This window comes from Physeter macrocephalus, chromosome 8, assembly GCF_002837175.3.
Source record: "Physeter macrocephalus isolate SW-GA chromosome 8, ASM283717v5, whole genome shotgun sequence".
Lineage (NCBI taxonomy): Eukaryota > Metazoa > Chordata > Mammalia > Artiodactyla > Physeteridae > Physeter > Physeter macrocephalus.
In genome coordinates, this window is record NC_041221.1 from 131,289,087 (window position 1) to 131,302,476 (window position 13,390).

The window sequence follows — 13,390 nt, forward strand, 5'->3', positions numbered from 1 at the left end:
CTGACCTGTGTATAATTTGAAAAGAATGGTGTTAACAATGAGTAACAAAATGATAAAGCTGTGTCCCACTGGTTGCTACATGATAATTTTGAATATCAAGCTACAATAAGTATTTAAACTTTTAACCAACTAAAAATATGCTCAATGTTTTTGTTTGTTTCTACAAAACAGTTTTACTAAGGTTTTCTGTATCAACTCATGGCTAAAGACCTGGTGGTCTTAAGAATTGGAAAGGAGTTACTAACTTTATTGAAACCATTAAACTTACCTATTTGGTGTTAAAACTGTTAAAAGTTAGCACCTTTATACTTAGGTGCTAGAAGCTGATGCTATTCATTGATTTTAGTTTCTTCTGTACCCAAATTAGAGCTAATAAATAGCAGAGGTACCTAATGATAAATTTTTATTATTCACTTTAGTGGTTGTTTGCTAGACCAAAGCAATTGTTCTAATTAATATATATCACCTTAAAGTTAACTCTAGATTCTACTCTGTTCCATAGTTTTATTTTTTTAATTTTTTTTCTTGTATTCTATTTTTTTTTGTTTCCCTCCTTGGTGTCCATACGTTTGTTCTCTACATCTGTGTCTCAATTTCTGCCCTGCAAACCGGTTTATCTGTACCATTTTTCTAGGTTCCACATATATGCGTTAATATACGATATTTGTTTTTCTTTCTGACTTAAATATTTTCTAAAAAAGTTTTTTATCCTCATAAATTTATTTCATCCTTAAATAGTGTTGATTTTGGAGACTTATTTTAGTGCGTACTGCTCCTTAGAAGTTTTTAATGCTGCTCTCACAACTGGTAAAATCTTTCAGATAGTGTATAATTTTATAAACTACACAAAGTACCATTCTTTTTGGAAGCTTATAAAGTTATTTGAAACTTTTATATATTTTGTATATTTAAAATCTTACATTGTTTGAAAATTTTATTTCAACATTTCACATTTCCTGGGCTGTAGTTTAAACTATTTGTCATTTGGAAAGTTATCATAAATTTTAGACATTAGCTCAAATCTTGCAAAAATTATAATAATGGTTCTAATTTAAATATTGTTAATAAACTTCCTCCTTAGGTATTATACCAAATACCAATAATGGATCTATGGTGGTTCACAATAGTTATGATGAAATTGAAGGCGGTGGCTTCTTGGGTGAGATGCTATGAAAGTTTTTTTGTTTTTTTAAATATGTGTTCCTTGTAGGAAACAAAGAAGAAAACTTCATAATTATGTCACACAATGATACCTACTGTTAGCATTTTTTATCTCCATGCGTTTAGATTTTTTGTTAGGTTTTTTCCCCCTTTAGGATTGGGATTATGGGCTTTATTATTATTATGTTATGACCGAAGAGTATTTTTGTCAATTAAATCTATTTAAATTTACTTATCCAGTTGAACATTTAGTATGTTTTAATTAAAGTTGTTTTGACTTAAATTTTAGTCTGAATACAAAGTTTAGTACATGATATGAGATATGAGAGTAAATTAATTATACTAAACTTATTTTTGTGTGTTTACAGCTGTAGTCCACTTTAGCTAGATTTTAATCATTGCTCTTACTTTGTTACTAGTGTTTATTTGTTTTATTTTACAAAATTGATGAATGAAAGTATTAAATTACCCAAAGGATTTTAGAGTTATAATTTCTATAATTTAATGGATCTGTGTGTTGATTTAAAGTACTCTGGAGTGTAAAATAGAACTTAAAAGTTACGTTGTTTCTAGCAACACCACAGCTTACTAATAAGAATCCTACAATGAGCCGAAGTGTTGGATATTCATATCCCTCCTTACCACCTGGTTATCAGAACACAATACCACCTAGTACAACAGGAATGCCACCCTCTTCCTTGAATTATCCAAGTGGTCCACAGGCATTTACTCAGGTATACTTTTTGTTTTTGTTTTTTTTTTTACCTGTATTCCACTTCAGTTTAAACTGTATTCACATGAAAAAATTTTAGGAAGGAATAATGAACATTTTTAACCAGTTAGAATGGTAATGAATATTTCATAAGGCCTTTGTCCTGTTACATATCTCCAGAACCAAAAAGTTGACCAGGAAATCTAGATTACAGTGTTGTTATTTAGAGAGAAATTAAGTAACCAATTCCTTATACTCTTCTCTTTTCAACTGAAGACATTATAAAGGCTACTTACTTTGAAATTATATATCTTTAGACTCCTTTAGGTGCTAATCATTTACCTGCAAGCATGAGTGGATTAAGTCTACATCCAGAGGGGCTAAGGGTTATCAATCTACTTCAAGAAAGAAACATGCTTCCATTGACACCTTTGCAGCCTCCCGTTCCAAATTTGCATGAAGATATTCAGAAACTCAACTGTAACCCAGAGTAAGGCTTCAAACAGCACTTCTTATTAAATATGACATTTTACTTGTTCTAAAATTCTTCCTGATTTTTTTGAGCTTCATGTGTTACGAACAAGCTATGCAAATGTATTAATTTATGAAAGTAGTTCTGCATGCAGAAACAGCACTTTGTTAGTTGCTTACTTGATATTTGAAATGTTCTAAAAGTCAAGAAATAGAGTTGTAACCCCTGATCTGATAGCTATTTTTATCAGCTCTAATGGGACTATGATATTCCTTATCATTATGGTGATTACATTATATTTTCAAAGTCCAAAGGACAGAGACTTGATTCTATATAATCCTTTATTTGCTCTCCTTTTAAATTGTTTTTCATAACCAACATAATTATAATACTCTTTTCTGTCTTAAAATTGATTGTGAGTTTAAGTGTATATGAAGACTTTCTGATAAATTGAATTTTGTTATTTTTATTTTTAATTTATTTTAAAAATTTATTATTTATTTGGCTGCATTGGGTCTTAGTTGCAGCATGTGGGATCTTTGTTGTGGCATGTGGGATCTTCCGTTGTGGCGTGCGGGCTCTTCTCTAGTTGTTGTGCACAGGCTCCAGAGCGTGTGGGCTCAGTAGTTGCAGCGCTCGGGCTCCAGAGTGCGTGGGCTCTCTAGTTATGGTGTGTGGGCTCCAGAGCGCATGGGCTTAGTTGCTCTGCAGTATGTGGGATCTTAGTTGCCCAACCAGGGATCGAACCATCGTCCCCTGCATTGGAAGGTGGATTCTTTTTTTTTTTTTAAATTTATTTGTTTTGGCTGTGTTGGGTGTTTGTTTCTGTGCGTCGGCTTTCTCTAGTTGTGGTAAGCGGGGGCCACTCTTCATCGCGGTGCGCGGGCCTCTCACTGTCGTGGCCTCTCTTGTTGCGGAGCACAAGCTCCAGACGCACAGGCTCAGTAGTTGTGCCTCACGGGCCTAGTTGCTCTGTGGCTTGTGGGATCTTCCCAGACCAGGGCTCGAACCCATGTCCCCTGCATTGGCAGGCAGACTCTCAACCACTGCGCCACCAGGGAAGCCCCTGGAAGGTGGATTCTTAACCACTGGACCACCAGGGAAGTACCTGAATTTTTTTAAAAAATTAATTAATTAATTAATTTTTATTTTTGGCTGCATTGGGTCTTTGTCGCTGCACGCGGGCTTTCTCTAGTTGTGGTGAGCGGGGGCTACTCTTCATTGTTGTGCACGGGCTTCTCACTGCAGTGGCTTCTCTTGTTGCAGAGAGCAGGCTGTAGGTGCACGGGCTTCAGTAATTGTGGGACACGGGCTCAGTAGTTGTGGCATGTGGGCTCAGTAGTTGTGGCTCACAGGCTCAGTAGTTGTAGCACAGGGGCTTAGTTGCTCCGCGGCATGTGGGATCTTCCCAGACCAGGGCTCGAACCCATGTCCCCTGCATTGGCAGGCGGGTTCTTAACCACTGCGCCACCAGGGAAGCCCAATTTTGTTATTTTTAAATAGTCTTTTTAAAACCTTCAGCAAAACTGAGCTTTTCAGTAATACACTTAACTTTTTTTAAAAAGATTTATTTATTTATTTATTTATTTTATTTAGTTTTGGCTGTATCGGGTCTTAGTTGCAGTACTCAGAATCTTCCTTGAGGTGTGCAGGATCCTTCATTTCAGTGCGCGGGCTCTTCGTTGTGGTGCACGGGCTTCTCTAGTTGTAGCGAGTGGGTTTTCTCTTCTCTAGTGGCACGCAGGCTCCAGGGTGCATGGGCTCTGTAGTTGTGGCACACAGGTTCTAGTTGAGGCGTGTGTAAGCTCAGTAGTTGTGGCACGCAGGCTTAGTTGCCCTGAGGCGTGTTGGATCTTAGTTCCCTGACCAGGGATTGAACCAGTGTCCCCTGCATTATAAGGCAGATTCTTTACCACTGGACCACCAGGGAAGTCCCAGTAATACACTTAACTTTGCATGTGCAAATTTGGGTCATCACCTTGAAATTCCAGTGCCATCTAGATTTATATAAAGAAAAATAAGTTCTTTGATAGTCTAGACTGTCTTATGCACAAGCTGAGAAGAAAATTTATTTTAGTTATATAAAATGGGATTATAACTGTCTACCCTTTCTTTCTGAATAGGATTTAAATACTTAAAAAGGATAAAATTTGTGAGGGCCTATTGAAATACTTCATTTGTAATCTGATCCAATGTTAAAATGTGTACCTTTTAAGTCTTTTTATTTTTGTCCAAAAATAGTCATAGTAACAACTGACAAATGATTTTTACGTTGATATAGGTTATTTCGATGCACACTGACTAGCATTCCTCAGACTCAGGCCTTACTGAATAAAGCCAAACTTCCTTTGGGACTGCTGCTTCATCCTTTTAAAGACCTAGTGGTATGTTTTACTAGCAAAAGTAAATGTCTTGTGGAATATTACCTTGGTGGTAAGGAATTTTTTATAATAGTGCAAGAATTTGTTTGAGCTGTCTTTAGGAATTTGACCATTGGCCAATTCCTTTATTTGTATTTCAACCAAAAATATTATCAAACCCTTTCACAAAGAGATAAAATAAACATATTGTTGAAAAATTCAGGAGGTACTGAATAGAATAGAGGTACTGAAGAAAATAAATAAATGAACCATACTATTTTAACAAGTTGTAAATTGTTTACCCATTAAAATACTTTACCCATTCTCCCAGTTCTTCCATTCTTGGAGTAAAATCTGTTGCTTTAAGAAGCTGTTTCCAAAAAGAAGAAGAAGAAAAGAAAAGAAGTCCTTCTACTTTTGTCCTAAGGCTCTGGGACCTTGACATGTGACCACATACGGTTTGAGAGAATCAGTCCATAAGTGAAGTGACTTTCCCATAACAAACTTCCTTTTGGTAATAGGATTGTATTGCCTTTACTGATTTTTGACTTTAACTTTAGATCTTTTAAAACGTAGGATAAACTTTAAATAGGAGCATAATTGCAAAGTCCAATAAAATATTTAAATATAATTTAACCATACCTTACTTTGTGACAGTTCTTTTATGAGAACTTAGTAACCTGTTAATATAACATGAAGAAACTTCCTAATGATTTAATTAGTCATTTTTTTAGAATATTGATCCTTCCTTCACCATTCATCTCACAGATACGTTGTAAATTTACTACGTTGATTTTGCAATGTAAACTTTTAATGAGAAAATAAATACTTTTTAAAAGGCAAAATTTAATGAGAATGGTCCTGGGGAAAATCACTAGGGTTTAAGAACCAATACATTTCATTACATAATTTTTTGTTTGGCAGCTTGGACACATTTTTTTACCCTAGTTTTTTCTCTAAAATTATAATATCCCAACAATTATTTGGAAGGTATGGATTAATTGCTTGACCTTTAGACATGATCATCATTGCCTTTAATAAATTAGTCCTTCTTTTTCAGCAGTTGCCTGTGGTTACCTCTAGTACAATTGTGAGATGCCGTTCATGCAGGACATACATCAACCCTTTTGTCAGCTTTCTTGATCAAAGGAGATGGAAATGTAACTTATGTTACCGAGTCAACGATGGTATGTTTTTTTTTTTTTTAAACAAACATTTCTACATGCATTGTAGGGAAATCAGATAACACGAATGTGAAGTTAAAAAACAAAACAAAACCCGGTCTTATTTACCCGTAGTCCTTTCACTCAGATATAACTTCTTTTAACTTTTTTCTAGGCATTTATACTTACATATAAATAATTATATACTTCTTAAGCAAAAAATGTGATACTACTACTTTGATACCACTTTTTTACATTTATTCTATTGGGTATATAATGAATGGCATATTTCATGGTATTATTTAAGCCTGTAATTTAAGAAATATTTTTATTTAGGAATTGTCCCATGCCTTTTCTCTAGGGCGAAAGAAAATAAGTCCACAGAGTAGCTGCCATTAGCTTCATTCACTGCTGTATGAAGGGAGGTGGGCAGTGCTAGAAGGTTAGTTGAATGTAGTTTTTTTAGTAACTGATGAGGAGGAGATCTTCTTCAGTAACTGTTTCACAATTTATATTTGAGAAATATCATCTAACCAACAACATTCTATTAGGATTAGAGAAGAAAAAAAAGGGCATGCCGTTACCCACATTGAAAATTTGGTCTCTGTTTAGAAGGAAATTTCATTAAGCATTGGGAAATAGAGGAACTTGAGAGATTTTTTAAAACCATTTTTATTGTTTGTGTTTTTAGAGTAGAAGAAGTGAGGGTAGAAAAAGAACATTCTTTTTACTCTGTAATAATGAAGAAAATATATGTATAGTGTTTAGTACACCTTTAAAATCTTATGTATATATGCTTCAATATATGAAATTAAATTATAATAAGGGTTGAAGTCACTTTTGTGTGCAGCCCAGACCATTTCATGAACTATGGCTTACCCTTTAGCATATCTAGGAATTTGAACTTTTAAACAGTTACTGGGAAGACAGATGCAATGATAATTAACACATTATTGACTGCGGGCGGGATTTTTGTAGAAACTAACGCCTGTGGCCATAATATGTCTCTGGTCAAAAATGTGTTAATTTAGAAAATACTCTTTGAGCACTAGTGTTTTATAGGCAGTAGGCAACTGATATTCCATAGAGGTCTTATAACTATTGAAACTCACCATACCCTTAGGCTTTAACCTTTGAAGTATTTTACCATAGCTTTCTAGGGGCAACCAGAGTCTGTACATTTCACAAGTCAAATGTTATTATCCATGTACCACTGTGAATTTAAGACAAAGTTTAGCCTTGCATTTAAGAAAATAATTGGCATTTAATGAATTTTTATCATCCTTTCAAACTACTTTAGGAAAGCAGCTTTCCAAGAATTAAGAGAAAAAAGGATATTAGAAGATAGGGAAAGAAAAATCATAGTGCTTGTGGTTGTAAAAGCAAAACATACTTAGTGCCATTCAGTGTGGAGGGGAATTGAATGGGACTCAGAAACAAAGTGTATTTAGCCCTTAATATTTAGTCTATATTGAATTATTTATAAATTCCTAAATTAAGAAAACAGCCAAATGCGAGCTATATTAAACTTAATCCTTTCAGTTTTAACGTTATATATTGTTAACTCACATAGTTCCTGAAGAATTCATGTACAACCCTTTGACCAGAGTCTATGGAGAACCTCACAGAAGACCTGAAGTTCAAAATGCTACTATTGAGTTTATGGCTCCTTCAGAATACATGGTAAACTTTCATTTTTTATATAGCACAAATATTTCATTATACCTGGTTTTAAATAAAATATAAAGTCCTTTAACCAAAATTTTATATTTTTACTTTATAAAAGTTATCCTTTTTCATTATAAAAGTAGTTAATTTGTATATAAGGGTAAGTTTGAAAAGTAAAAGTGTATGTAAAGTTCCACTTATGTTTCTTGGGCATCCATCCAGAAATTTGCAATATAATATTGGGATCATACTTACTTTTAGGTCACTTAGTGTTTTTCTGTTACAAATAATGATGTGATGCACATCCTCTTTGCAACTACTTTTATACACTTGTGTGAATATCTGAGGTCTTGCATTTGAAAAGATAATAATTATGTTTAACTAGCACTATGCATTTTGTAAAGCACTTATATATTTTTGATCATAACAAATAACTCTTAATTAAGCTGTTAATCCTGTTTTACGGATGTGAAACAAATTTAGTTAGGTGACTTTCCAGATCTTCTTTAGCAGGTGCTAGAGGTCTCATAAAAATTTAGCACTTTTGGTTTGATTTCTCTTTCCCCATGCAATAATTCCCTCTAAGGAAAGGGAATATGAAGATAAGATTTAATAACAACTTTTAATATTTTATTTTAGTATATTTTTGTGGGATAGTCTCTGGTCAGTTGGGGCCATTTTAGTTATAGATATTACGAAGATTCAGTCTCTTCATCACATAGAAATTTCAGTGTAGAAAACATTTTTGTGACACTTAAATGGCTGATGATTGCTTTCTGTAGTGTAGCTGTCCCTCTGTTGAATTAAAACCAAAAAATCAGAAGCATTTATTCTTTTGAATTGGCCTTCCTGGGTTTCTTTAACTCCCAGGTTTTGTAAAAATGGCTTCCTTTAAATTTGGAAATTTGCCTATAGCAAGAGGTTTTCTTCCTTCCTGACTTACCTGTTGGGCAACAGATTCTATGGATTTTGCAAGTGATATGTGCAAAAAAATATAAAAGTATACTACACGTGGAGTTCTGATTGTGGTTATTTGGTGCTTTTTATTTCATTTTATTATTATTTTTATTGAAAACTTAAAATACTTTTTATTTTGAGATAATTTTAGACTTATAGAAGGGTGGCAAAAATAGCACAAAGAGTTCACCCAGCTACCCCTAATGTAAACATTTTATGTAGCTCTAGGACAATCATCAAGCTTAAATTAACACTAGCACAACACTATGAACGGAAACTACGGACTTTACTTGGATTTCACTAGTTTTTCCACTTAACGTCCTTTCTCTGTCCCAGGATTCAATCCACATTGCATTTAGTTTCTGTTCCTTTAGTCTCCTCCCATCTGTGGCATTTCCTTAGCTTTTCCTTGTCTTTCATGACCTTGAGCTTTTTTTTTTTTAAATTAATTTTTATTGGAATATAGTTGCTTTACAATGTTGTGTTAGTTTCTGCTGTACAGCAAAGTGAATCAGTTATACGTATACGTATATCCCCTCTTTTTTAGATTTCCTTCCCATTTAGGTCACCACAGATCACTGAGTAGGGTTCCCTGTGCTAAACAGTAGGTGCTCATTAGTTATCTATTTTATGCACAGTAGTGTATATATGTCAATCCCAATCTCCCAATTTTTACCTGCCTCCCCCCACCCCCGGCTTTTTATTGAATCGAAAACAGATCTTTGAACTTGGAAGTTTAAAATATACTTGTACATTTTTCTGGAACTTGGCTGAAATGTGTTGGTTAAATAACCAGCTCAGGCTAACTTGATTTGTCATTTTCAGAGCTGTACATTTCCCTAAATTGTGAAATATAATGTACGTATGGAAGAGCCTATAAAACAAATATATAGGTTACCAAATAATCATAGCACTACTGTTGCACCATGCAGGTCAAGAAATTGAACATTGCTGATACTCATAAATGCCTTTCTGATCACATTTCTTCCTCTTCCTGTCCTAGAAAAAATACTCTTCTGACCTATGATAATCATATCCTCATTGTCCTTTTTCTAAGTATGCATCTGAAAAAAACTTCTTTCTATATTATTTTATTAATGTATTATTATTTATTGTGGTCTCCACTTAATCTGTAAATAATGCTTATTTTATTGTTTTGCTATATATAGACACAACAAATGGTAAGTTTAAATTTAATTCTGTTAATTGTATTTAATGAGATCCTTTTTCTCCTTCAGTTACGACCACCTCAACCTCCAGTGTACCTTTTTGTATTTGATGTGTCTCACAATGCAGTTGAAACTGGATACTTGAATTCAGTTTGCCAGAGTTTGTTAGACAATCTGGATTTGTAAGTATCTTAATTCAGGTTAAATTATAAACTAGTGGTGTTTGTAAAATGAATAAGTAGTTTCAAACTATATTTTAAAAGTTATGTAATTATGTTCTAAAAGTCCACTTAAATCAGTAGATAACTTTAGGCCTCACTTTCTCTGAGAAACATTAATTTATTTTAACTTTTTATTATGGAAAAATTTCAAATATGAAGTAAGTAGAAAGAATGTAATGAAGTTCCAGGTACCCATCCTTCAACTTCAATATTTTTAGCATTCAGCTGTTGTTGTCTCATTTAACCTTGCCCTTCCCCCTTTTTTCCCTGGAGTATTTTAATACAAATCTCAGTCAGTATATCATTTACCTAGAAATACTTGGAATTATTTTTAACCCTAACTAAAATATGAGAATCACATCAAACAAAATGAGCAATAATTCCATAATGTGATATAATACCCAGTTCAATTTTTGTTCCTGGTTGTCTCCAGAATGTCTTTTTACTGTGGGTTTGTTGAAATAAGAATCTAAACAGTATCTACACATTGCATTTGCTGGTCATATCTCTTAAGCCTCTTAAAATAACTGTACTTTAAGTGGTTCTTAGATAATTAGTGTAACACGTAAAAGCTAGTGTGACCTTTCAGTGTAACGAAATACTATTCTGCTCTTGTGTGGAAGGAAGAATGGGTAGGACCAAATCTCATCAGAAGTGGACTAACTCCCTCACCTTGGCGAAAGGCATTCATGTTCTTATCAGCATTTGTATTTTTAATGTTGTAGGTTATGTATGGGGATTGTCTGTTGATGAGAGAGTTCACTGACTCACCCAAGCATGAACAACAAAAATGAAAACTAGTTTGTCTTTCCCCTTAATGAAACTATGGTCTACATATTTAAGTTCTTCAAAAACAGATCTTTTTGTTGATCTTCTTAAATGAATGCATTAAACAATATAAAAAGAGGTTTGGGCAATTTTTTTTAAAAGATATGCAGTTCATAAATTTATATTACATTTTAGAGTTGGTGTTTGGTAATTTTTTTGAAGTATTTTTTATAAATTAAAATCATCTACAAATTTCTGTATATACTTTCCAGTTTTTTTTTTTTTTTTTTTTTTTTGTGGTACGCGGGCCTCTCACTGTTGTGGCCTCTCCCGTTGCGGAGCACAGGCTCTGGACGCACAGGCTCAGTGGCCATGGCTCACGGGCCCAGCCACTCTGCGGCATGTGGGATCTTCCAGGACCAGGGCACAAACCCGTGTCCCCTGCATCAGCAGGCAGATTCTCAACCACTGCGCTACCAGGGAAGCCCTCTAGTATTTTTAATATATCATTTCCTAAGTGATTGATATAACTTTATATAGGTATAATGAGTTTTGGATTGCTGTATTATTGCTGGGTTTTGTTGATTGTTTGACTTATATATAGTGTTTTCTTTTGAGTAGTGTATGTTTTCATGGTGATTAAACATTGCACGGGTTAAAAACATTTATGTTGGGGCAGTTTTCATAACATAGAAGTAGATATTTGTATTTAACTCTTCGCAGATATTTTAGGTATATATGTATATGGGAAAACTATAAAATACTCTTCTGAATTTGTTTTTAGGCTTCCTGGCAACACTAGGACAAAAATTGGCTTCGTAACATTTGATAGTACAATCCACTTCTACAGCCTTCAAGAAGGTCTATCTCAACCTCAGATGCTAATAGTTTCAGATATTGAAGGTATATATTATATACTTAAAATTATTGAACTGCCTGAGGAGTTTTTAGTTTTAGAAATATTTCATGACTGTTCAACAAACTAGCAGCATATGGTATGATTCTGCTATACTGAGGAAAACCTTGAGTATAAAATCATAAGATTTTTGGAATTATAGGAGTCCCTCAGTCAAATCTCTCATTTTATAGAAGAGGAAACAATTATGGAGGTAAAGTGAGTTCTGAACAAGTCAACAAAAAACAAGTTAATGTTAAAGCTCATTCAAGAAGTATTTGAGGATAGACCTAGATTAACTGAACAGAATAAAGAGCCCAGAAATAAGCTCTCAACATATATGTTCAGTTGATTTTTGATAAGGATGCCAAGACCATTCAATGGGGAAAAGACAGTCTTTTCAACAAATGGTTCTGGGAAAGCCAAACATGCAAAAGAATGAAGTTAGACCCTTACCATAAACCATATAAAAAAAAATTAGCTCAGTGGATCAAAGACCTAAACTTAAGAACTAAAACTGTAAAACTCTTAGAAGGAAACATAGGGGAAAATCTTAATGACATTGGGTTTGGCAGTGATTTCTTGGATATGACACTAAAAGTAGAAGCAACAAAAGAAAAAATAAATAAATTGGATGTTATCACTGTTAAAATACTTTTGTACATGAAAGAAAACTGTCAAGAGAGTAAAAAGAAGTCACAGAATGGGAGAAAATATATGCATATGCAAATCACACGTATGATGAAGGATTAATATAAAGAGTTTCTCAACTCAGCAACAACAACAAAACACAATTCAAAAATGGACGAAGGACTTGAATAGACAATTCTCCAGAGATGTACAAATGGCCAATAAACACATGAAAAAATGCTGAACATCATTAGTCACTAGAGAAATGCAAATCAAAATCACAATGAGATACCACTTCACATCCATTAGAATGGTTATTATTTTTTTTTAAATGGAAAATAACAAGGGCTGGCAAGGATGTGGAAACATTGGAAGTGTCGTATATTGCTGGTGGGAATGTAGAATGGTGCAGTATTATGGAAAACAATTTGGCAGTTCCTCAAAAAGTTAGAATTACCATTATGATCTACCAATTCTGCTTCCCAGTATATACCTAAAAGAATTGAAAGCAGAAACTCAAACAAATACTCATACACCAATGTTCTTAGCAACATTATTCACAATAGCCAAAAGTTGGAAACAACCTAAGTATCCATCAAGAGATGATTGGTTAAATAATGTGGTATATACATATAATGGAATATTTTTCATCCCTAAGAATGAAATTCTGATGCATGCTACAACATGAATGAACTTTGAAAACATTATATCAATACTAAGTGAAATAAACCAGATGCAAAAGGACAAAGGTTATATGATTCCGCTTATATGAGGTACCAGGAATGGGTGAATTCATAGAGATATAGGTTAGAAAGTAGATTATAGATTACCAGGAGCTTGTGGGAAGGGAGAAATTATTTAATGGGTACTGTTTAGGATGATGAAAAAGGTTCTGAAAATACATAATGATGATGGTTACACAACATTTTGAATGTACTTAATACTACTGAATTGTACACTTAAAAATGATTAAGGTGATACATTTTGTATATTATGTATATTTTACCACAGTTAAAAAAGTTAACTCCAAATGGATCATAGATCTGAGTATGAGACTAAAACTATAAAACTGTTAAAGCATAGAAGTAAGTCTTTGTGACCTTGAATTAGGCAGTGATTTCTTTTTGTTTGTTTGTTTGTTTTGTTTTGTTTCGTTTTTTTGCGGTACGCGGGCCTCTCACTGTTGTGGCCTCTCCCGTTGCGGAGCACAGGTT

General features: G+C 33.7%; 1 protein-coding gene across 7 annotated transcripts in view; it reads left to right on the plus strand.

Annotated features, from left to right (window-relative positions):
* The window catches only part of SEC24A (SEC24 homolog A, COPII coat complex component), a 60,881-nt gene that overhangs the window by 18,667 nt on the left and 28,824 nt on the right, over window positions 1-13,390 (plus strand). For 4 of the 7 annotated variants that reach the window (XR_003681053.2, XR_008618122.1, XM_007107061.4 and 1 more), the window contains exons 4-11: window positions 1,082-1,159; window positions 1,735-1,895; window positions 2,191-2,363; window positions 4,627-4,729; window positions 5,766-5,892; window positions 7,442-7,551; window positions 9,732-9,844; window positions 11,436-11,554. Coding sequence is in view for 5 of the 7 variants with exons in the window: in XM_007107061.4 (XP_007107123.1) it covers window positions 1,082-1,159; window positions 1,735-1,895; window positions 2,191-2,363; window positions 4,627-4,729; window positions 5,766-5,892; window positions 7,442-7,551; window positions 9,732-9,844; window positions 11,436-11,554 (984 nt within the window). In the remaining 2 variants the exon portion in view is untranslated. The remainder of the gene's footprint in view (window positions 1-1,081; window positions 1,160-1,734; window positions 1,896-2,190; window positions 2,364-4,626; window positions 4,730-5,765; window positions 5,893-7,441; window positions 7,552-9,731; window positions 9,845-11,435; window positions 11,555-13,390) is intronic. The other 3 variants (XM_007107062.4, XM_055086768.1, XM_028493253.1) reach the window with 3 other exon arrangements.